At 52.2% G+C, this 25,447-nt stretch overlaps 2 protein-coding genes across 2 annotated transcripts; one reads left to right on the top strand and one right to left on the bottom strand.

Moving 5' to 3' along the window:
- The first annotated feature begins 330 nt into the window (after nucleotides 1-330).
- GP1BA (glycoprotein Ib platelet subunit alpha) lies at nucleotides 331-18,664 on the top strand. The gene is made up of 2 exons (XM_050334462.1): nucleotides 331-350; nucleotides 16,180-18,664. The coding sequence occupies exon 2, from the start codon at nucleotides 16,183-16,185 to the stop codon at nucleotides 18,301-18,303; it is 2,121 nt and encodes a 706-aa protein (XP_050190419.1). The 5' UTR covers nucleotides 331-350; nucleotides 16,180-16,182; the 3' UTR covers nucleotides 18,304-18,664.
- A 2,293-nt stretch (nucleotides 18,665-20,957) lies between these two features.
- Nucleotides 20,958-24,333, bottom strand: KLHL33 (kelch like family member 33). The gene is given in 5 exon segments (XM_050334485.1): nucleotides 20,958-20,983; nucleotides 20,986-21,527; nucleotides 22,096-22,266; nucleotides 22,692-23,625; nucleotides 23,811-24,333. Coding segments are annotated over 5 exon segments (2,196 nt in total).
- Nucleotides 24,334-25,447: the final 1,114 nt, after the last annotated feature.

Here is a 25,447-nt window from a genome sequence, read left to right as displayed (position 1 = left end):
CGTCAGGAGAAAAGCTGGAGGACGGGCGGCTCCGGGCGCAGCGGCACCGGCACAGCGGGGCCCGGAGCTCCCGGGGGAGTACCGGGGCTCTGGGGGCGCAGGGTGGGCAGTCCGGCAGCTCGCCCGCCCCCTGCACTGGCGCGGGGCATAGGGTGCCCGTTCCCCCCGGCCCTTCCTCCGCCGGCACCGCCCGCGGGTCCCAGCGCCCCGAGCCCCCGCCCACCCGGAGCCGCCGCCTCAGCTCTTACACCTGGGAGCGGCTCGGCCCAAGGGCGGCCGTCCGCCAGTGCAGCCCCGCGCAGAGAACCACAGACAACCCAGGCGCCTCCCCTGGCCCCGGCCCGGCCCAGGTGGGTGTCCCAGAGCCCTCCGCCCGCCCTTCGGGCCCGGCCGAGCCCCGCCCGGCCCCGCTGCCCGCACTGACCGCAGCTGCGCTCACTGTCCTCCCCCCACCCGGCCCCGCTGCCCGCACTGACCGCCCCCGCTCTGCTCCCTCCGCCGCTCCGGCCCCACAGCGAGAACGCCGCGGTCGCCCGGGGCGACGTCACGTGGCACTGCGGGGGCGGAGGCACGCGGCTCCTCCCGCGGCCCCGCCCCGTTGGCGCCCCCTCAGCCCGGCCCGCTGTGGGCGCGGGGCTCTGACAGACGCCGCGGTTTATTCCGTTCAATCGTTCAGAGCCCGCAGCCCCGGCGGTAGCGCCCGGCCCCGCGGGCATTCCGCCCGTGCCCCCCGCGCCAGCCGTGCGAGGAGGCGGGCAGGGAGAGGGGGAGGGACTTGCGCAGGGAATGAGGGAGCGGGGAGCGGGGTCGGGAATGGGTCGGGGAAGGTGAGTGTTCGTGGAAGGCACATGGACACAGAGCAGGGATGGTATTCAACTACTTGCCAGGCGCCTCCGCAGATTCAAGAGTCTTTATCCTTGAGGTACTCCGGAGAGACAGTTCTCGTCCTCTTGGGACTGGAGGCTTCATTCATGTCCCTCACAGCCACAGGACGAGGACTCCTCTCTGTGCTACGGTTCTTCCTCTTTCGATGCTTTTTTTTGAAGGAACTCTCCAGTTCTACCTACCTGTCCCACATGCTATCCCACAGCAGACTGGGAAAGTGAGAGTTGCTGCAGCACACGCTGACAGTGAAGCATACAAGGGAGACGAGGAGGAAGATCTAGACCAGGCTGTTGCCTCCTGACCCCATGAGACGCCAGTACAGGGTCAGAGCTTGAAAAGCTCCCTCCCACCCTATGCTGGCAGTCAGAGACTGCCCTGCTTCTCAGATCTGGAGCAAGCCCTGTGTGGTAGTTTTAATCTAGGCCTTCCTTGGTGACCAGTTTGTAAGCATGGAAGGGGCAGTGTTCCCAGTATTCCATATGATTTTTACGTAAATCAGGGTATAAATAAGAAGGGAGGAGAGGCCTTCGCTCTCTTCTCTTCCAGTGAGGTTCGGGAACAGTGGGTCCCTGCGTTGGTCTTGCTTATCTAAGGCTGAGGCCTGCAGCGTCCACTGTCCTGCCACGTGGAGGCTTGGAGAGTGCTGGCCGTGTCTGCCAATCTTGCTTTTTCTAAGGGACGTGGTGAGATTTGTTTTACTAGTTATTTTGCTAGTTCTTGGGTTTGATTGCGTATATCTGTTCAGTGTCCCTTTTTGTCCCCTTTTGTCCCTTTTTCCCCTTTCCCTATGCCTTCAGAGGGTGTTTGGATTCCCTTTTGCTGTGTACATAGCATCTTAACTGTATATAACCATAATATACGTAAATATATATATTTTTATATAAGTAGCTTGATTTTGGTTTCTTTAATTTTTTATAGGTTTTTTTTTTCTTTGCCCTAAGGGAAGAAGCAGTGGGGGAAGGGAATTGCTGCTGTGGGTTTGGGCATTTGGCAGGGAGCCAGGTCTGAACCATCAGACCCTGGCAGCCCTGAAGAACAGGAGAGCCAGCTGTGAGGACACACAGATGCTCAATGCAGCACCCCAAGGCTGCCATAGGCCTTGTTGCTGTGCAGGAACTGGGGAGCAGTGGCATTGCTTACCTGAACTTGCACCAGAGGCCTAGAGGTGGAGTCAGAGTGGATGGTGTCCAAGGGGTGGGACTGTGCATGGCAATCACTCCTGGGTGCCTTCTGCCAGGTTTCACCCTGCAGTTACTGACATAACGTACTCTAAAGTTTTCATGGCCAAGAAAAAAAAGAGGACCCAGAGAAAGGGAAGGAGAGATCTTCTTACCTGTGGATAAAATCCTCATTCCTAGCCTTCCAACCTCTCTTTTGTTACTCACAGACCTTTTTTTTTAGGACCCACAATTTCATTTGGAGGATCTAAACCCTCATTTGACACTCAGAAATCCTTTGCTGTGGTTCCAAAGTTATATTGACAGGATGGATTGAAAGCCTCACATTTCCTTTCCAAAGTCTTACTTTTGCCTTCAAAAGCAGCTATTTTTAGGCTACGAAGCTTCATTTTTAGTGTCCGAAGTCTCCATTTCAATTTGCAGTGTCTCCTTTGGGGTGTCCAAAGCAGTATTTTTCCTCTCCAAAGCCTTCTTTTGCACTCTAAACTGGTATTTTTATGATTTAGCCAGGTGTTTTTAGGGTCCAAGCCACATCTTGAATGTCCAAACACTCATCTTCAAGATTCAAAGCCCTCTCTTATGGCCCCAGGCCTCATTTATACTGTCAAAATCTTCACTTCCAGGCTTGAAAGAACATGGACCTGTTGGTTTGTCTCCAGAGAAGGCAGCAAAGTGGACTGGAGCTCCCTTCTTCAAAGACAGAGAGTTTGGGTTTTTCAGCGTGGAGAAGAGAAGGCTCCACAGACACCTTCCAGCACCTCCCAGCCCCTAAAGGGGCTCCAAAAGATCAGGGTTGTTGTACAAGGAGGTATGGAGTGACAGGACAAGGGGGAATGGTTTCAAACAGACAGAAGTTAGGTTTAGATTAGATTTGGGGAAAAATTCTTCCCTGCGAGGATGACGAGGCCCTGGCACAGGTTGTCTGGAGCAGCTGTGGCTGCCCCCTCCCTGGCAGTGTCCAAGGCCAGACAGGATGGGGCTTGGAGCCACCTGGTCTAGTGGAAGATGTCCCTACCCATGACAGGAGAGTTGGAACTAGATGATCTCTTAGGTTCCTTCCAACCCCAAAAAAATCTAGGATCCTATGACTCTATGATTGTATTATTTGATGACTTTTTAGGGTCCAGTGACTCATGGCTGCTTTGCTAGGAGAACAGGTCATGCCAGGAGCCTGCTCCGGCCTTGGCTCTCCACATACTCCAGCTTCCTGGTGGAGTTGTTGATGGTTGTCTTAGGGAGACAGCATTTCTGGATGGATTCTCTTTTAGGCATCCACAACACCTTGAGGCTGGCCAGGAGGTCACCTGGAGGGTGAAGTCACCAAGGTGTTCTCACCCCTGCTTCTTGAGCATGGGCACCTGAAACCACTTGTCCATGACCATGCACAGAGGGCTGCGGAACATGTCCAAGGATGGAGCCTCCACGGGCTTTCTGTGTAGCTTCCACTGGTGCTCAGCACCTGCACAGCACCCTTTACACTTCCCCTTACTGAACCCCAGGGGGTCTCTGTCAACCCATCTCTCCAGCCTGCCCAGGTCCCTCAGCATATCAGCACGATGCCCAGGCCTAAGCGTCACTCCTGCCAGTTTGGTGTTCTCTGGCAATTTGCTGAGCATGCCCTTTGCCCTAGCAGACAGACAATTAGTTAAGGAAGATGTTAAGCAGGATCAATCCCCGTGCTGACCTCTGGGAGATACCAGAGGTCTGACTCTGCACTAGACTTGGTGCCCAACCGTCCAGCCTGTTTCAGTCCCTTTCACTGCTGGCTCATCCAACCCACATCCCTTCAAATGACTTGAACTACATATATTAAAACAAGAGATTGTCAGATGGGCAGATGCAAGGAAACAGCTTTCAAAATACCATCATACAAACATCCCACACTGGGTATTTCCACCAATCACCCCAAAACCTAAGAAGGGAACAGTCTGTAAATTATTCGTGCAAGGACAACAAGCAGTTTTAATTCTGGCTTTGGCTCTTCTGCCCATTGATTCCAGATGAGTGTTTCCTCCTCTTCTTTGCTGACTGGTGGTAGTCTGTGATCTCCACAAACCGTCTGCGGAGATCATAGCCCTGCCGCAGTGATCTACCCTGTTCTCTCTGCCTTTGCAGTGATTGCTCCTGAGCAGCACTGGGTGCAGGAGCTCTCTGGCAGCTTCTTTTGGAGGGTTTTGAGTTTGTGCCATCCTGAGGAGTGTGGTCACGTCCTGGAGGACTAGTTTTCTTCCTTTTCCTGCCTGTTGAGTTGTCATAGTCGGTGCTATTGACAAACCGGCTACAGCGATCATTGCCCCACTGCAGAGATCTGCTCTGGGCCTTCTCCCTGGCACTCTTCCTCTGACAGCAAGTCAGTGTAGTCCTGTCAGGCAGACCCTGTGGTCCTGCAGAACCCGCCTGCTTACTGCTGCCCCCACACTCACTCAGGAAGGAATGGGCATAGGATGGTGTCAGTGAGGAAGCTGCCATTTCTCTCATTTTCAAATCAGAGCATCTGGAGAAAAAAAAAAGTGACCTCTGTTTAGGGCATTCCTTGCAGACTCCTCTGGGTTTCCGTAATTTTCTTGGAGTGATTTCTACAATAGAGAGAAGACTTTACCAAAGTCACCGGTGGGAAATTCAACTGGGGACTTCCCACCAGGTCTGCCCTTGTCAGAGCAAGTCCTTATCTCTATACCCTCCCTGGCCTCCATTTCACAGAATCCCAGAAAGGTTTGGTTTGGCAGGGTTCTTACATACCACCTAGTTCCAAACCCCCTACCATGAGCAGGGACATCTACTCCACCAGGTTGCTCCAAGCCATCCTTCCAGGGATGGGGCAGCCACAGTTTCTCTGGGTAACATATTTCAGCACCTTACCACCCTGACAGGGAAGAATTTCTTTCTAATACCTAATCTAAATCTTCTCTCTTTCACTTTGAAATTTATACCTCTTGTCCTATCACTGTATTCCCTGATAAAGAGTCCCTCCGTATCTTTCCTGGAAGCCCCTTTAAGTCCTCTTCTCTATGTGAACCAGTTTGAGAGGGCAGAAAGGGAGCAGTTTACATAGGACAGCAAGCCTAAAGCCCAACAAGGGAAGAGAAGGACTGGTGTGGGGTAATTCAGAAATGACAGCACTGAAGGATTCACTGAAGGAGGAATTGTTTCCTGTGGCCCTTCTCACACTCAGGAGGGTGAAAAGACAAACAGCGAATCCAGGAAAAGGAAACGTTTGAACATGTGACACTGGTTATTACCTGGCATAGAACAGCAAATAGGCTTGCTGCCTAAGAACTGCGTGGATGCCACAGTTATCCACAGACTCATCATCCATCTTGTACCACAGTCCATTGCTGGCCTGCAAAGGAAGGCATCCATCTCTGGAAAGGAACTGCAGGGTTTCTCCACAACACCACAGGTAGAAAAGTGCCGAACCAAGGGTACACAAAACCAAACACAATCCAGCCTCAAAATAGACCTTCTTCCACAAAACCCTGGTTGCCAGTAACACTAATGGGAAAGTTTGTCTTCCCCAGCACACATTTTTCCCCTTCAGGAGGGAAGTTGCTCTTTACCTTTGTGTAGCAGAAAAAGTGTCCATCGAGGCAGGTGTCACCGCTGTGCACCACAACGGCATATAAGGAGTAGAGGAGGGGTTCTGCAGCTGTGTCAGACATGTATGGCAGAAGATCCAAGTACTCAGGATACTCCACAAACTACAGAGAGATCAAGTGGTCAGAAATTATCCTGAACTACCATATGAAATAGCCTTCAACACATAATGGTTTGGGTGGCAGGAAACAGTTCTCAGCCAAAGCAGCTCTGTCGGAGCAGAGTCCAGGCTCATCTTCCCACAGGAACTCTCCTCTCCCCATAAGGGAACATGAAAAACCCAAAATGAGCAGCTTCTGGAAGAGTGTACTGCTTTGGGGAACATTGTGCTCCAGGAAGAGCAGGTTGCACTGCAGTTGCATACTCACCGTGCTGATCTTCTTGCCAGTGTGATCAGCAGCCCTTTCCAGACACACCGTGAAGACCTTGGGCACATGATGGACTGTAACTCTCTTAGAGATGGTAACCTTCTTCTCACACCTTGAAACCAAGCACAGAGCCAAGTGCTGAAATGCACCCTATCTTGCCACAGCAAGGCCAGAGAAGCTTCTGTGCCTCATATCATTACAGTATTTTAAGGCTGTTCCGTGCCATAAGGTCACATTAAAAAAAGCTGCACCTCTTTATTGTGCATTAAACCTCCGTGAGAACTTGATTCTGTATGATGACATGCAACTCCTTCACACTGGAAGTGTTCATGTCATTAGAAATTGTCTTACTTGCTACATTTGAAGCAGCTTTTTCCATCCAGCTGCTTGGGTGTCACAAAGTCCTCCAAAGCTGCAGTGAGGGATGAGGCTTCCTGGATGAGTGAGAAAGGAGCCACTGAGCTGTGGGAAATACCCTTGCCCAAACACTTCTGAGGAGTCAATAAGAAAATACAGGCAGCTGATGCTGAGGAGACCCACCACGACCACACAGGAAGTGTCCAAAAGGAGGCAGAAAGAGGGTGTGGTGCTGAACATTTCCCTCATGTCCCAGGGGTTCCTGGGGCCATCAAGAGCTTTCTCTCTGTGCCACCACTCAGTTCAGCTACTAATGGTGTGCAGGGTCATCAGTAGTGAAAACTGATTCAACCCATCAGCCTGGGAACCAGACAGGTGTGAAGAAGGGTGAAGGGAAGGAGGAAGAGAGTATGTCAAGGGCGCAGAGGGAATAATACCACTTGGTCAGCTTAGAGCCAGCACCACTAGGAGACCACTGCCATGGCCTCTGCAGAAGGATGTCCATTCCCCTTCCCACCCACCACAAAGCTCCCTTGTGCTCGCAGGATCCATTTTTAAGACAAATGGTTCCGTTCTGGAAAGCTACCTCTTGAAGCACAACTGCAGGCCCTCTTACTTTGATATCCAAAAGGATATGCAGGAAGGCCTTGTAGGAATCAGAAACTGCTTGGCACCTCAAGCATGTGACTGGAAGGAAAATCAAAATGCTAAGTGAGGGAAGAACTAAATTGACAGCGACAGTTTATGCTCTTGGTACCTACTATACCAGTCACAGGACCGTGCTGTTTATCAGATAGAAGGGCAAAACCAATGTCAAGCAGAGCAAGAATTGTGGAAATGTACCTCTGGATTTCAGAAGGCCCCCAAATATTTGATGAACAATTGTAGTTGTTTGAGAAGAAATGTCCAAGCTGAAAATAATTGGCAAGGAAGAGAGTTATAAGGTTTCCTTGATGGGAGCACATCAAGGAGTCCAACAGGCTTGGGAACACTGAAGAGGTTATTTACTTATGCTTACTTGCTGCTTCCACCCAGGCAGGCTCTCTGCATGGCCTTGAGAGCACAGCATAAGAACTCAAAGGCATCTCCGGCCGTGTCAGGCTCAAATTCTTCTCCTATGACTAAGAAAGAAGTTAGTAGTTCCACCCTGCAAGAAGGGGATAGAACCTGTTGAAGCACCTGAAATGACTTACGTTTGAGGTCCCTGATGACAGCCTTAGGCCAGATGGCGCTGGCTGAGGAACGCAGGACCTTCCTAACATGTGCTTCCATGATGCACATCATGCAGAAGCCTTGCTGAAAACCTGAAGAGTCAGGGAGGGAAGTTTCTCGGGTTAGCAAATCATACCTAGCCGTGGGAAATCTAATCGAGATCTTGAAGTTCTCATAGCCTTCACTCCTCTTGTCCCAAGGTGCCAATGTCCCAGCAAGCCCAGCTCATTTTAGTGCACAGAAAACGTTCTTCAGAGGGAGGCTAAACTGGCACAGTGCAATAGGCCAAGAGGGTTTAACTTGCAGGAACAGAGACATGGGGCTAGAAAGAGGTGCCCTCCTGAAGATAAACACACCTCAATAGGACAAGTGTCTTCATGGGGCTGCCAAAGGAGGGTTGTTTTTCTCCTAAATGCAATTCCAGGTTCTGGGAATCCTTGGGATGTGCTCAAGAGATTTACAAGGAGGTGTTCCTAAAAGTACTCACACAACTGACTGTGCTCACGAGAGAGCAGGTAGTTGGCCAGAGGGGGGGTGTAGGTCAGGCACTGCAGGATGACATTGATGTAGCAGGTACTGCCCAGGTTGCGGAGTCCCGGTCCAGGTCTCTGTCTTTGCTGCCAGTCCATACAAATCTCCTCAGGTGGAAAGAGGATCCTTTGTGGTGGAGTCATTCCCTCGGCAATGACTGCAAGAAAATAACATTTGAAGAGATGTGACAATATTGTTGCTTGAAAGCATATTCAAATCTTGAGTTCTCTATAGGAGCACCAAGGACATCAGCTCTAACCGCCAACTCAGAAACACTGGGAAAGCCTAACACCCCACTGACTCCTACTGGCAGGGAAACAGTTTTGGAAAACAGTCTGTTCCACTGCTTAGTCTGCCAAAAGTCCAACAAAACCACACTCTGATTTCTGGCCCTCAGGCTACCTCCCTTTCCCTCTAGAGCCTTGGATTTTCAGGCCAAGTCTTCCCTTTTTCTGACTGTAATTAGAAGAAGACAAGGAAGTACCGAGCAGGGACCTTATGCATGACAGCTCGTTCTGTGAGCAATGTCCTCTTTCGAAGTCTTGCGTGTAGTGGCAGAATGACCAAATGCATATTCTTGTGTCTAACCAAAGCTACCTGCATCAGCCTGGTTGCTCTCAGGAAATACCCAAGATTTCACTCTAGGTTGTCAGGGCATTGAAGCTCAGGGATGAAGTGCCAACCATGTTGTCTGTGAGCATTCACAAAACTCAAGCCTGCTGGTAAAGCTGAGACTCACAGGAGTTGTTTCTTGTTGTGACTGTTGCTCCTCTCACAAACAGATGGAAAAGCTCTGGATAACAAAGGATGTCCTCCAGAACAAAGATCCTCCTCCAGAAAGATCAGATCAGCAATAATCCTATCACCTATTGGGAAAGAATGTAGTTGTAGCTCAACATTTAAAAAAACCCAAACGTGACCCACAGAACAGCTTCAGCTGTGAAAAGGGTTTCATTGCCACTTGTAGCTGCTGCTAAGGACAAAGAATGCTTGGAAAAATACATGCACACAAGTAGCAAAGAAAGGAGCTGAGTTATCTTGAAAGCCAGCTCAGTCCAACTAGCTTTTTCTGGCCTGCTTCTCAGGATACCAAACATTGGGCAGGGGAGGCAGGGGAAGTCCAAATTGCTGGACAGGTGCCACATCTCTGTCTCTTTGTGACATGAGCCTGCAAGGGGGCATGTCACCTTGTGTCCACAGAATCCTGTGGCTGCCACAACCTGGACACCTCTCACAGCTGGAAGTCACTGGACCTCACCTGGCAAAGGTATGTTCATCCATCAGCAGGGCTCCTGCCTCTTCCAGGAGCTGCAACAACTGGAAGAGTTCAAGGCTGCTGAGGGCTGTGAGCTGGTCACTGCTTTGGCTGGCACACTCAGTGTGCTGGGGGCTTCTGTTTCTTTCTTCCCAGGTGCTGGAATGTGTCCTTGAGACTTGTATCCAAATCACCTGGGCTCTAATGGTTCATTTCCAATGAATTTTCTCTGCCCTCAAGGTCAGCTTCAGGCTGACACTGAGCTAACAGTACCAAAGGAACAACTTCAGCAACTGTGCTGGGTGGACCTTGCCTGACTGCCAGGCCCCCACCCAGCTGCTCTCTCACCCTGGCTTGCTCATCTCGCTAAAAAGCACCAGGATTCTTTGGAATCCACCTGCCAGGAGAGCATGTTGGAATCCAAAGCCTCATTTTAGGGTGTAAACTCCTAAAAGGTTCAAAGCCTTATGTTCTTCATGTCCAAAACCTCATTTGGAAGGTGCGAAAACTGATTTCTAGAGTGTAAAATCCCAATTTTAAGGCCATACCTTTAGTATGTTTTAGTAACCATATATTTTAGTAAACATAGTCCTTTCTTAGGATATGAGTTTCATTATTAGGGCCCACGAACTCCTGGTTTAAGTCCAACTCCCCTTGTTTAGGCACAAACCCCAAGACTCATCTGAAGGGCTCAGGGTGTCATTTTGAAGGCTGCAGGTCCTATTTGGAAGGTCCTTCATCTGTAGGGTCCAAAGACTCATTTGTGGAGTCCAAAGCCTTTTTCTTACAGAGCCCAAAAGGTCAGTCATTCTTGGGCCCAAACCCAAAGAATTGCCAACCTCAAAGGATGCCACAAATTGTCTTTGCCCCTTGCAAAGCTCTGGGGGTTTAAAAGAAGGCTTTGAGCCTGCCAATTTGCAAACTAAGCCCTAAAGAGGAAGTTTTGGTCCCAGAAAGAAAGTCTGTGGAAAGTAAAAAGGGAGTTTGGGCCCAAGAATGACTCTTTGGACCTTCCAAAGAAGGTTTAGGACTCTATAAATGAGCCTTTACCCTACAAATGAAACTTTGGACCTTACAAATCAGGTACTATAGGTAAAAAAGGTACTATAAGACAGGTTGGAAGACAAGAAATTAGGATTTTGGCCCTAAAATGAAAGCTTTAGGGACAAAATAATTAGTAAGTGAGATACTACAAATGACCCTTTAGACCCTGGAAAGGAGGTGAACCTACTGGTACCTCTCCCACCCCAAGAAATGAAGCTTAAGGCTGCACAGGAAAGGTAAACGCCAGCAACAGCTTTCTGTCCTGGTTCCTTTTGTGTGGAAGCAATCCCTGGATACATTCAGTTTTGGACCTCAGCTCCTAATTTCTGAGGTGGTTTCCTGAAAGTGGAGTGGGATCTTTTGAGGTGGGTTTCTTGCTTTCTGAGGAGAGCAAAGGGAACTGCAAGCCATGTTCCATAGCCAAGGGGACTTCCCACTTCTCTGAGTGGATGAGGAAGATACAGATGTTGTCCCACCTTGTGCATCAACAGCTGTTGTTGGGTGTAGCCAGCCACTGTGTCCCAGGCAGCCATTTGCTGTGGAAAGCAAAGGAAAACCAAATTTCACTCTGCATCTGCTGGCTCTCAACCCTCCAGCACCCTTGGGCATTGGCAGGCACTGCTCTCCCCAGCCCCAGAGGCAGATCCCCTCAAGGTGGCTGGAGCTGCCACAACACTGCAGTGGTGGGTCCTGGTGACACTCCTGTGGTAGCTGCAGAATCTGTGCCTCTATGGGTGATGCTAGGCATCCTGAAGGTGGGCTCTACCCCCTCCCAAAAGTCCGTCTTGGTCTGCCTCACACCGGTGGGTTAATCCTCGGTAGCAACAGCCGTGACAGACATTCTGCAGCCCTTAAAACCTGAAGCTCCCTGTCTCAATTGTCCCAGTTGGGAGGTAGAAATACCTCAGCTTGACCAAAAAGCTATTGAAGCCAAGCCACCTGCAGCCAGACTGTTTGGGCTGACCTGCTTCCAAACAGTGTGATGTGGGGGACACCCACACTGTCACGGAGGAGGAAGGATGAGCACTCTCACCCTCCTCGTAGTAGCTCAGGACCTACTTTACTCATAAGTGCATGAGGAAATGGTTGACTGATGCTTAAAAGAAGGCTTTGATCTGGCCAAACTGCAGACAGAATCCTAAAGATGGGGCTTTGGTCCCTGACAGGGAGGCTTTGGAAACTAAAAAGGAAGGTTTGGGGCCAAAAATGAGCTTTTAGACTGTATAAATAAGGCTTTGGACCTTGGGCCTTAAAAATGATGCTGTGGGCCCTCTAAATGAGTCTTTGAACTTTTAAAGCATAAACCTTGGCACTTATAAATGAGGTTTTGTAGTCTGAAAACAGGATTTTGGACTTTAAATAGACTATTTTTCTCCCAAATATATGCTTTGGTGATTTAAAATGTATGCTGGTCTCCATACTTTTGAGGGTTGCATCGTATAAATAGGGTTTGTGCTTGAAAAACGTGGGGTTGAATCTGAAAAATAATCCTTTGGATCTTGAAATTGTGGTTTGGGCTCTACATTTTTTTAATAGTTTTTTTGTTTGTCATTGAGATGGAGATTTAGATCCTGACCCTAAAAAGGCGGGGGGGGGTGTTAACTAGAACTTCTCGGTGTTGTCAACGCTGTTCTCAGCACAAATCAAAAACACATCCCCTATACAAGCTACTATGAAGAAATTTAACTTTATCCCAGCCCAAACTGGGATACAGTTTGGTTTCCAATAGCCCCTTAGGCCCTTTCAGGAAACTAATAGGAATCATTTATGGATGAAATTTCTTGTTTTCACAGGTGAACAGCTGGCAACCCTTGCTCTTTCCTCTACAGCTAGTATGCAAAAGCCCCACATCAGGGATTTAAGAATACATGCCACATACCCCCCACCCCACCCCCACCTCTCCCAAATGCCAGAAATAGTCAAACATTGACAATCAGACTCTTCTGAGATGGGAACAAATTATAACTTTATTATAATAATATACACCTATTACAATATGTACTTGTAGTTACTATAAACTCAGTAAAAGCAAAACCATACAATAAGGAATCTCTTCATGTAGAGAAAACAGGAGCTGCAACTTGGCTTTCAGTGAAATCAACCCCAAGACCAAACCCAATGGAATGATCTTAAAAGTCACTATTTTTGGAGTTTGAACCCCACATCCCAGCAGGCCTAAAAATGTAAGTCTACTTTGGGACAGATACATTAAAATCTACCCCTCAACAACAAGAATTAATAACAGCTTTAACAAGATAAGAGTCTGAATGCCTTTGTAAACTAATATTCATACAAAAAGTTCACACACTGACACCCCTCAGAAGGAATCCAATGCTTCATACTCATGCAGCTTCTGCTCTGCTGGCAGCTGTAACTGCTCCAGCCAGGACTCTCCTGTCACTGATGAGTTCTTCAGGCTCAGGGTATTAGCATTGGAGTATTCTGGAAACACCACAAATGCAGAGAAAAGCATTAGTTAGTTCATAAGAATGGATATTAATATGTAATTACATGGCACTTCAGAGAATTGCTTTACAGATCTAAAAGCCAAATTTTATATGTAGCTTTGAGCTTTTACCATCTCAACACGCTAACAACACCTTTCAAGAAACCTTCAGCATTGATAACCAAACAAAGGCAGCAAAATTATTCTCACTTTTTTAAATAGTTTGAATGCCAAGAGGAAAATTGTCTCAAAAGTCAGTAAAGGAGTCTCCTAATGCATAAGATTCTCTCCTGATCCGCCTTAAGTTGCTTTTGCTTCTGTTAGGCTACAAAACCAGTAGATCTTTGGAGAAAAACAAACCTTTGCAAAGTCTCACTTGCATAAACCAGATTAAAATCTGACTTGCTCATCCTGCAACAAAGAGGTACTTTGATAAACATGAAAACTTTGTGCCAGTGCTCTGGGCCCACTGCATTATAACCTCATGTCATAGAACCGTGGAACCATAGAACCACATTGAACCACAACGTCACAGAAACAAATCTCCTGAGTTGGAAGTGACCCATCTGGATCATTGAGACCAACTCCTGGCCCTGCCCAGGACACCCCAACAATTCCCCCCTGTCCCTCAGAGCATTGTCCAAACGCTCCTGGAGCTCTGGCAGCCCTGGGGCTGTGCCCACTGCCCTGGGGAGCCTGGGCAGTGCCCACCACCCTCTGGGGGAAGAGCTTTTCCTGATATCCAACCTAAACCTCCTCTGACACAGCTTCATGCCATGTCCTCAGGTCCCATCTCTGGTCACCAAAGAGAACACTGACTTTGTGAATTCCCAAATCCTGCGCCAAGTCAAGGGCTCCATCACTGACTGTTGATGTGCTGACAACCTAGAGTAAATTCTGGGCTATTTCCTGATAGCACCCAGACTTACCCGGGGGATTTCCATTAGACACAGAGCTTAAAATATCTTTTCAAAGTATCGTGTAGACACAAGAGAGCTCAGTGATGGGTGGGAACTGGCATGGACAATGTCCTTCTGTGGAGGCCATGGCAGTGGTCTCCATGTAGGTGCTAGGTTTGAGCTGGACAAGCACACATAATCCTCTCTGCGTGCTGATGCACTCTGATCCTTTTGTGCTCCCTCAATACAGATCTGATCCTAGGCTGGTGGGTTGTTTTGTTTTCATTATGAGTGACTCTGCACACCTTCTGCAGCTGAACTGTGTGGTTGCACAGAGATGTAGTTTTCGATGGCCTCAGGAGTCCCTGGAAAACAAGGAAATGTTGGAAGTTGTTTCTCGCTGCTGGTGGGAACACGCACTGGGGTTCTGTTGTCACAGAAGCTAGGGGGTGTGCTCCTGGTGGGGTGCAGCTCCCTTGGCTGAGTCTTCTGGTCCCTCTCTTGGCCCCCCAATGGAGGGTTCTGCCTTTCTCCCACCCAGGCTGTGCTGCCAGCTCTTGGGAACTGAGGAAACAGAAGGTTGGTGGTTTTACCCCAGCCCATAAGTTCCCCTCAACTCATCAGGGCAGTTTTCTTGCAGTTACAGGCTTTAAAACAACCCAGCAAAGAAATTTTCCAAGGGTACTGCCCCAAGAAAAACTCAGGAATGAGCTCTCATTTCTGTATGGGTTGTGTCTATCCTCAGCCAGACAACCAGTAGCTTTCAGACAAGGAATGGGACTATTCCCCAGGAATGGGACTATTCCCTATCCAGAAGGGATCCAAACTCTTTGGTTTTTAAAGGCAATCATGTGAAAATGTGAAGTTGGAGCCTCCTTGATCACTTATCCTTTGATTTCAAGGCTCTCCTCTAGTCTGAATCTTGCAACATTTTTTGTTGAGGCATAAAAATGAAGTGGGGGAAGTGGAGCTTCCTCAACCCTCAGCTGAGGGCAAACAGGCAAAATCTCCAGGAGTGTTTTGTTTTTTAAATGTGTGTCAGCATCAGAGGAGCTGCAGGTGCCTGGAGCTTGGCCAGTGTCATTTGGGAGGATAGAAGGAGTAAGAGGTGACCATGGGGACTGGTTATCAGTGTGTCTGGTTCCTTTTTTCCTGCACACTCCCAGAGAAGGGGAGAGCATCTTCACTCGTAGGCTTGCCAAGCTGGTGAAGAGAGTTTTAAACTACATTTGCTGGGGGAGGGGAACCTCAGTCCATCCCACTCCTACCAGTTTGATGCCAGGGACAGCAAGAGATGCCCTGAGCCTCAAGGCATCCTGGTCCAGATGGGCCTGTGCCCAGATGTAAGAGCTTCTCCATCATCACAGGCATTTTATGACCACCTCAACCCCCTCTCAGAAGCCAAGGCCAATGCTGACACCACTGGGCATGTTAAGGACCTGCCCATTTCCACTCCAGAAGCCAATGGAATCATTTCCTCCTGCTTCTGCAGGTCCTACAGGGAAAACCAACTTGAGTAGCAGGATCCAGTGCAGGCTGCAGCGAGCCACAACCATTTGCACGCAAAGGCTGCAGTTGCCTTAGTCATTGAAATGAAGTTGAGACACTTACAAAGAGACGGGAGTGTGGCAGTGCAGTCAGAGCGAGGGCTGTGTGGAAGGACAGGAGATGGGTTTAGCTGCTCAGGAAGCCACAGCTCCCTTCCCACAGCTGTGGATGCTGATAGTGGGCTGGGTAGCCCCCCGCTACCGCTGCCCCAGAGCACTGCCTGGGCTGTGGGCAGGAGGAGACAGAGCAGCAGGAGAGCAAACACTGGAAGATCCGCAGGTGAGTCCCGGTGTCCACAGGGGTGCGGGCACTCAAGGAAGCCACATCTGTGCATGGGAACCTCTTTTCACATGATTCGTGCTCCCACCTTGTGAATCCAAATCTAGCAGAGGGCTCAGCTGGTGTCAGGTAAGAGCATACTTAGGGAGCCTCCTTGACCACACGGTTTGTTTGGGTTGGGCTGGGTGTGGGTGTGCTGGGACAAGAACACTGCAGAGCCATGGCTTTGGAACTGGTGAGGACAGAAATGCTACCCAAGAGGAGAAGGCACCACTGCAATGAGGCCCATGAGTCAGGTTTTCCCCCACTACGGAGGAGAGTAAGGTGAACAAAAAGGCAGAAATGACATCTCCTTGCTGAGCCTGCTGTCCTCAAGAACAAAATGATGGTGTGGGTGCTGTCAGTTGGTGTGAGATTCATCCCTCCCTTCCACCCTCCTAGGAAGGAGCTGCAGAGCTCAGAGGGTCCCAGAGGGTCTGTCAGGGGATGCCAGCTCTGCTGCAAATGGTGCTTGCACAGGAAGAAAGGCACTGTGGAGGTGCATGCCTGCTCGCACTCATGCCCCTCGGCTCTCCCATTCCAGGCCATGCAAGTCCCTGCCCTGCTCCTGCTCACACTCGTGGCCCTGATGCCCCCAGCCCAGGCCTGCCCCTCGGAGATGAACAAGGTCAAGGACCTCCTGGAGGTGAACTGCACAGGGAAGGCTCTCAGCACAGTGCCTGCAGACTTGCCTGCAGACACGGGCATCCTGCTGCTCAGTGCCAATCGCCTGGTGTCCCTCTCCACCTCCGCCTTCCTGCCCCTCAGCCAGCTGCAGGACCTTGACCTATCCAACAACGGGCTGATGACTCTGCACACCGGGGCCCTGCTGCCATCCCTCAAGGAGCTCACCCTCTCCCACAATGCGCTGGAGACCCTGCCCACCCTGCAGGGCCTGCCCGCGCTGACCCGCCTGGCCGTGGCCCACAGCAGCCTGGTGACACTGGCCCCGGGGGCTTTCCGCACTGTGCCACAGTTGCAGGACCTCGACCTGAGAGGGAACCAGCTGCGCACGCTGCCCCAGGAGGCCTTCGCAGGGCTGGGGGCACTCAAGGACTTGGACCTCTCAGACAACCTCCTGGAGGAACTCCCCAAGGAGCTGCTGCAGGATCTGCAAAAGTTGGAGACCCTCTGGCTCTCAGGGAACCGTCTGCAAACCCTACCCACCAATTTCTTCCCTGAGGGGCATCTCTTCATGTATGTCTTCCTCACTGAGAACCCCTGGCACTGCGACTGTGACCTGCGCTACCTGCGGAGCTGGATCCAGCAGAACGATGGCAGCGTCTATCAGCCAGAGAGGGGCCTGGAGGAGACAAAGGTGGAGCTTGCCCCCAGGAAGGTGCTGTGCCACAGCCCTGCTGAGCATCGGCAGAAGCCTGTCATTGACTTCAAACCCAACTGCGGCAACATGGGGGATGCAGATGAGGGTGGAGAGGATGACTATAATTATGGGGAAGAAACAATAGAGAAAACTACCATGACCACCTTCTCCCCGCATCCATCCATCCCCGAAGAGCACGCTACTGTGTCCCCTGCTGTTACCTGGCCTCTCCTCCGTACCACCAGACCTTCCTTGAGCACCCCTTGTACCTCCACCCTTGCCCCAAGCACTTTGCTTGTGATGCCCACAAGCACCAGAGACCCCAGCACCACCACTGCTAGACCATCCAATCCTACAGTCATATTCACACAGACCCCCAGCACTGCCATTCTCACTGGTACTCTTACCAGCACCCTGCACAGACCCACCACCCTTGTCTCTGCCACCTCACTGTATACCACTGTGAGCAGCACCCCTCCCACCAAGAGTGGCCTCCCCCAAACCACCCTTGCTGACAGTACTACCTATGCCACTCTTGTGGCATCCACTGGCACATTTCTCAACACCTCCACAGCAGTACCTTTGACTGCCATGCTGGAGGCCTCTTCCATTGTTAGATCTTCATCTCCTCATTTGATGTCAGCCACCACCATGCTTTCCACTTGTGACCCAACACCACCAGCTCCCCTGGACCCCACACGTTTCACCCAGCCTGCCCGTTCCTCCCCACCTGCACCTCCTCCCCTGTGCCCGTGCTCCATCCCAGGACAGGCTGCACCCGTGCTGCATTTGCAGGCAGGTGGGGGGGGTCCACAGTGGGGGCAGTGGCTGCTGAGGCACTGCTGCCTGCTGCACTGGGTGCTCTACCTGTTTTCCTTGGCTCTGCTGGTCCTGACCATGCTAGCTTTAGCAGGCTGGCTGGCTTGGATGTGCCTGGTGGGACAACCCTTCTGGCATCAGTCCCTGAAGACCCAAGACATGCAGTATCTGCTGCTGGGGTGGAGGGAGTCAACAGCAAGCCCTGTGATGCATCTCAGCAGCTTCAAAAGCCCCCTCCAGCGCCCCACATTCTGTACCATCAAGGAAGTAGAGTTATACCCTGAGGTCACCTACTGCACAATTAAAGATCTGGGGATACAGCGCAGTCCTCCTGCAAGTTCCTCCTTCTGCACCACAAAGGAGCTGTGGGTCCACCATAGTCCTCCACACCCTTCAGCCAAGCCTTTCTCCAGGAACCTGATGGTCACAGACCTCAGCTTCCTGAGGACCCTCTCTGCATACAGCCTGGACAGGGGTGTCGATGCCATGGGTGATGTCAGAGTGAAATATGCTGGCAACACCTTGTAAATACTTCTGTATGCTCAGAGAAAGAGATGGAGGGTTGTGGCTCTGCTTCATGCATGCTTGTTTTACATGGGAAAGATCTGCTTGCCCAGAGAAAGCTATCCAGCTTCTTCCTCTAGTATTTTCCACCAGCCTGAGGTTTCTAGAGCTAAAATAATTACTTGGGTATTTGACAGGGGAAGATAATGTCCTAAATTGGTCAGTGATATTTTGGGGCTGCCAATGCCTGGTTTCAGGATGAGGAAGGGCAAGCAGAGCTTCTGTTGTGCTCTGTGTCCCAACTGCTTCTGTTCAAATGATGCATGCAAAGATGTGCTAAGCTTTCCACTCAGTGCCATGTTCTTAATCACATAATAAATATTGTGTGCTTGAATTTCAAAGCAGTGCTGGTTTTATTTCACTGGACCTGCCACAGTACTGGCAGGGCACAGTGAATAACAAATTTGTCCTCAGTACTTGAAATAGTGAAGATGGAGAGGAAAAGTCCATGGAATCATAGAATCATCAAATATCCTGAGTTGGAAGGGACCCCCAAGGATCGAGTTCAACTCTTGGCCCTGCCTGGGATGCCCCAACAATCCCACCCTGTGCCTGAGAGCATTGTCCAAACACTCCTTGAGCACTGGCAGCCTTGTGGCCATGACCACTGTCCTGGGGAGCCTGTTCCAGTGCTCAAACACCCTCTGAGGGAAGCACCTTTTCCTAATATCCATCCCAATCTCCTCTGATGCTGCTCCAGCCATTCCCTAGGGTCCTGTCACTGGGCACAGAGAGCAGAGCTCAGTGCCTGCCCCTTCGTCTCCTTCTTATGAGGAAGTTGCAGATCCCAATAAGGTCTCCCCTCAGTGTCTTGCAGTGTCCACCTCTTGCTGAATAAGCTAAGTACCCTTAACTGCTACTCATGCCCTTCCCCTCTAGACCCTCCTCCATCTCTGTGGCCTCCTTTGAATGCTCTCTAATAGCTTTAGATTCTTCTTGTATTTTGGCATCCAAAATTACACACTTATACTCAGATTCCCTACTTTTGCCCCAAATGTGTGATTCTTCCCTGTAGTACTGAATCACATGGGAAAAGCCTCCTCCTGGCAGGTGATAAGGAAGCCGTAGGTGTTGGTGCCTCTGCATGACCCACCATGGGAGTAGGACCCAAATGGGAGAGTAGGATGGGAGGCTTTGGAGGGGACAAAGCATTCAGGGACTGGCATAACATTGTGACCACCTGTGCAGATGTCACATAAACATTTTGGGAGGTGTGAAAAAGAGACAGTGGTCATCACTGATGGGGGTCAAATGGCTTGCCCCAGCACTGGTGCACAAATGCAGCAGCTGAATCCTATGAATCACTTTTGCAGCCTGAACTGCTGTTGCAGTTCAAACTGCCCCAAATGTATCATCCAACTGCTATGGGTCAGCGTGGCCTTCTGCCAGATTAACTACTTGGTCCACAGGAACATATGCCTGTGCTTGGCCAGCTGGCATGAGTGTTCATCCATGTGAGTGTGTCTGCTGGCCAAGCTCTGGCTGTGCTAGTGAGCCCATGGACGCACACACACACTGTGTTTGTAAGCAGGCTCTTGTCTGTCTGTTGGTGGTGTCCTCCAACCGCACTGTCTCCTCTGTGAGGAGCTCCAGTGCTGTCATGATCTGCAATGTGAACAAGGCCCCCAGCACTGCCAGTTGGGGACAGACTGCTGGGGAGCAGAACTGTGGAAAAAGACCTGTTTGTCTTGGTGGACAGAAAGGTGAACAAGGTTCAGCAATCCACCCAGCAGCAAAGGGAGACAAATGGAACCTGGGCTGGGTTAACAGGGTTAACAGCAGACCAAGGGAAGTGATTATCCCCTTCTGTTCAGCACTCGTTAGACTACACCTAAAATACTATTTTGGGGAGCATGAGAACCTCCCCACCTTCCCCTACATGTCTGAGGCCACTCAGTTCCTTCCCCAAAGGTACCACTGGTACCCCAGTGTCTTCGAGAATCTGCATTACCTCTGCCTCTCCTTGCAAGCCCTCCATGGAATTCTCTGACTTCTCCATACAGCACTCCAGGTCACTCCAGGAGTCCAAGACCTCTCGAAACCATCCAGGAACCCCAAAGTCCCTAGGACCCCTTACTGTACCCTATCTACTCCACCGTCAAGTCCCCCAAACCCTGGCACCTCCAGGACTCTGTTCCCTCAGGATCTTCCATGCCCCCCAAGATGCTTTTCAGTTCTGAGACACACATCCTCTCCCCCATGCCAGTGAACACAGGCACCCAGAGCCCCAGTGCCCACCACACACTTCCTGATCCCCACCACCCATCCAGGACACTCTGCTCTCCTCCTGTTTCTTGCAAGAAGCACCTGGGTGTCTGGGTTCCCCACCAGAAACAAGAAGACCCAGACAAGCAGTTCAGGAGCAACTTTTATTCAACTCAGGGCTGGGGGGGAAATTGGGGGGGTTGAGTGTTCCTGGAGACACAGGGCTACAGAACAGGGAATCCTTGTGTTCCACAGGATTGCCACAGTCTAGATCACGTACCCTGGGGGTGAAGGGTTGATGGAAACCAAAGGAAGAACACGCTCTATGGGAGGGATCTGGGCACTTTTGTCCCATATTGATGCTACCTGGGGATCCCAATATGGGGTGCACTGTTTTTAAGCCCTCCTAAGTGTTATTTGGAGTTTGAGGTGATCTCAAGGGGTCCTTAAGGCCGCTGGGGCCACGTAAGGCAGTGGGTACAGTGAGGACACAGGCCTGTAGGTCAGTATAGGCATGGGGCAAGGTGCCTCTGGTGATCCAGCGCTGGGCACCTGGCTGGTAGGCGTGGATCAAGTGTGTGTCCTGGTAGGTCTCATGACTGTAACCTCCCAGTACAAGCAGCTCCCCTCCCAGCACAGCTGCACCCCCAACTACATGGGCACGGGGCAGGGGGCTGAGGACAACCCAGATGTTCTGCTTGGGCTTGTAGACCTCAAAAGTCAGCTGGTCCCTGTAGCCAGTCTGCCCAGCCCTCTGGCACAGGCCCCCAGCCACGTAGAGCTGCCCACCCGCCTCCTCCATGATGTGGCCAGCTCGCTCGCCATTCATGGGGGCCAGGAACGTGGCAGACGCACCCGGGACATAGCGCAGCAGGGATGCCTGGCACTGGCATGCGTCATCACACCCACCCGACACGTAGAGTGCGCCATCCAGGGCACACGCCGCGTGCCCGCACAGAGCCGTCAGCAGGGGCTGGCACCTCCTGGGCAAGGAAAGAGGGAGGGGTGAAGGGCAGGTTAAGCAGCACTGTCCCACAGTGACTGACCACCCAGGGGTTGCCCAGTGAGCCATGTCTCAACTGCTGAGCAGACAATGTTCACCAACACCCAGTGAGCCCAAGTGGGCAACATCAGCTGACACAGAATAGATACCCAAGGGACATCACTGTTCAATGCTTTGTAGTCCCCACACCATTGGTCAACCCACAGTGAACTCCCTCTATTAATAACATTGGCCAACACCCAACAGAGCACCCCATGAACATTCTACCAGTGGGATGAATCAAATTATTTGTCTCATTGGCAGATGGCCAACAGACCTCCAGTAAACACTACTGGCCAAAAACTCATTTGCCACCCACTAGGCAACATCAGCCAACACCCAGTCCCAAAGGGACACAGTTGATCAGCACCCAGTAGACCCCTCCCAAAGGCCACTGGAGGCCCATCCCCCACTGGAGGCTCAGTGACCCAAAGCACTCAGTGGGTACCACAGCCAAGGCAAGAGGGTCCGAGGCAGAGGGAAGCAGGCATCTGCTGGAGCGGCCTCACCTCCAGGTGTCATTGGCCAGGTCATAGCACTCCACAGTGTCTGTGCAGTAGAGCTCTCCTGAGCTGCCCCCCAGGGCATAGATGAAATTCCCAAGTGCCACAGCAGCAAAGTAGCTCCGTCCACACGTCATGCTGGCCAGACGCTCCCAGGAATCATCCATAGGCTGGTACCTGGGTTTGAGAGGCAAAGTGGCAAGAGACTACCTGTTACCTACAATGCCAAAAGCTCATGTTGGCACCGCTGAGGGCAACAACCCACCTACAACCCGTCAGTCCCAGAATGCCTTGGGGTCACATGGTAGCCTTGCATGGGAATATCCCCTCCTTCTGGGCAATACCAAACCCATAATGACCTGAGGCATCTCCAGATAGGAGCCTCCCAGTCTTACCCCCAAAAAAGCATGTAACACCCAAGAGTAGGAGGACACCTCTCAGTCCTACACCCAACCCATCCCAGAATGCCTTGGGCCCACTTGACCAGCTGCAATGCCTCAATATCTTGGGTCCACGGGGCAACTCTAGCTCCACCAACACCTCCTCTGATCCCACGATGTTCTGGTGCCACATGGCAGCTGCAAGTCCTCTGTAGCTCTCACCTGTAGACACTGGTCAGGGTGTCATGGACCCCGTAGTAGTGCTTTCCGCCCAGGACGTAGAGATTGTTGCCCACCACAGTTATGGCATGGCGGAAGCGTGGGCCATCAGGAAAGTGTCCCAGTGCCCGCCACTCAACCTGCTTCACCAGCCCCACAGCACTGAGGTAGCGGTCTGCAAACCAGAGGTGTCTGCTGGGCTTCCGGGCAGCCAGGTTGCCCGTCACTTTGTCTCCACCACAAACCACCAGCACCTCTTGCAAGGAACGTACCCGGCATGGCAGCTGAGCCATGGGGGCGAAACTTGATACCACGAGCTCGCGGAGGACCTTCGGGTCAGCTACCCCTGCAGTCACGGATGGGACCTTCTTCAGCTCCAGGCCAGACATGAGGGCAAAGCGAACAGATGACAGGACCTCCTTGGCTAGATCCTCCTGGCCATCTCCGTTGGCCATAAGCCACCGGGCGGCTGCTTCCAAGGCTTCCAGTTCATGGAGGACATTGAGACCATCGGAGCGGAGGAGGCGAATGAGAAGGTGTGCAGGCAGATCTAGGAAGGCTGGTGTAGCCACCACACTGGGGAAGGTGGCCAGGATGTAGTTCTCTGCTACGTGGCCCACCTCATCCAGCCCATAAGCCACAGCAAAGGCCAGTACGTCTGGGACAGTTTCTGGAGTCAGGCCATGGGTGAAAACATCCAGGCAGAGAGTGAGGAGCCCCCAGGCCTGGTAGCGCAGGGAGGTCTCAGCTGCCTCCAGGACCATGGGCCATGGTCCTGCTACAGCTCCTGTGTAGGCAAAGGAGAGGAGGAGGCGCAGCTCGGCCGGGGACAGCCCCGTGACCAGGGGGGCAGCAGGGTCATGGGTGGCCTCCCGCATTGGGCAAGTGAAGAGGGCTCGGAAGAAGTCACAGGAGCAGCTCAGGGCCAGGCGTTGAACTATGGGGAAGGAGGAAGAATGGTGGGGGGCAGAGGGGGACCCTCTGCACTGTGCAGCCCCCAAAACTCAAGTGTCCTGTCCCTGTGCCCACCAAACTCCCAACTATGCCAAGGGGAACTTGGCTATCCCAGAGTGCCCTGTCCCCCTCCTCAGCCCTTCATGGGGACCTCCACCCCCAGCTCACCTGGAATGACCTCGTCCCCTGCCTGGAGCTGGAGGTCACAGCCCAGGCCCTTGGCATGCAGCTGCTCCATGGCTCTTAGTGTCTCCCACTGCTCCTCCAGGGGCTCAGGTCCCTCCTCCTTGGGGTCAATCTCCAGTCGCAGGGTACAGGCGGCCACCAGCCGGGGGGCCCCCAGGGCCTGGGCAGCCTCCTCCACCTCCTTCTCCCGGCCATGGGGCACCATTCCCCGATAGGCAAAGGCGAGCATGGCCCGCCAGCCCTGCAGTGTGGTCCCAGGTGGCAGAGGGACATGGGGTGGGGGGTCCTGGTGGAGCTCTCTGGTCCTGCCCTCCAGGAAGTGGAGGAAGAAGGAGCTGATGGAGGCCAGGACCACAGCATGAGCCTTGTCACCCTCTGGTCCCACAGCCACATCCACCAGCTGTCCCGTGGTGCGGAGGTTGTCAGCCACAGCCAGGAAGTGTCCAGCATGGGTCCCATCCCGCAGGCTCCACTGGGTGGGAGCTGACCCCTCTGCAACCCACATCTTACCTGTGGAAACACATGGAGCAGGAGGTCAGGGTGCTGTCCCCATAGCTGGAGCCTCTGGCCCATGGCAGGAGTCCTGGTTGGAGACATGGGGTCCTGCTACTGGCACTGCCCCATAGCAAAAGCCACCGGATCCACCACTAAAAGGCTCTACCTCATAGCCAGGGCCACCAGACTCTGCTACTGCCCCATCACTGAATTTGATGCTCCTTGGCAAAACTGCAGCCCCATAGTTGAGACCAACAGTCCATTTCAGTGCTCCACAGCTGAGCCTGATCCCCTCATCTGCTTCATCACTGAACCCTTAGCATGAAGCTACTGACCCACAGTCAATGCTGCTGCCCCACAGCCCCATAGCCCAAGCCTCTGTCCCCAGTCAGACCTTCAGTCCTACAGCAGACGCAACCAAGCCCTTCCTCTCCCATTGCCCCAGAGTTGAAACTACTGATGCTCCAAGAACAACAAAGCTGCTGGCCCCTGGCACAGCCCCCATCGAAGGGCCTGTGACACCCACGCGGTGTCACCCACTGCCTGTCGTGTCACGCTGCCTGCCGTGTCGCACTGCCTGTCCCACATCGCAGTGTGCTGTCCTGAGGGTTGTCTGCGAGCTGCATGTCGTGCTCCCCGCAGCATGGACTGTCGAGGTGCTGCCTCTGGTGGCTCACACTGCGCCGTGCGGTGCTGCTCTGTGCCCCCCCCCGTGCTGCCTGCGCGGTGTCGCGTGTCCTCACCCAGCCCAGCACAGCGCTCGCCGTGTGCCGTGTCCTGCACTGCTGCGTGGCGTGGCATGCTGGGCCGTGCATTCGTTCCCCCCTTACCGCCTCCTGCTGCTCCGGGAAGGTCCTGTGACCCCCCAGGAATGTGCCCAGTTAATTATAGCCCCGACTGGACACGTGGCCCCGGCCAGGAGCTGGGAGGGGCTCATGCAGAGGGAGGTCCGAGGCCCCAGAGTCCTGGGCTGGGGTGGTGGGGTCACCTGTTCCCTGAGGACAAGCAGCAGGGTCAGGTGAAGCTGCCAGGAGCTTCTGTAAACCCCAGGTTACCCTGGGTAGGTCCTGCTGGAGGTCCCCGGCCCATCAGATTCCCCTATAAATCTTATTTACCTCCAGAGC

Source organism: Myiozetetes cayanensis, unplaced genomic scaffold (genome assembly GCF_022539395.1).
Source record: "Myiozetetes cayanensis isolate MyiCay16 unplaced genomic scaffold, myiCay2020 scf54, whole genome shotgun sequence".
NCBI classification, from domain to species: Eukaryota; Metazoa; Chordata; class Aves; order Passeriformes; family Tyrannidae; genus Myiozetetes; species Myiozetetes cayanensis.
This window is presented reverse-complemented; position numbering and strand designations above follow the sequence as displayed.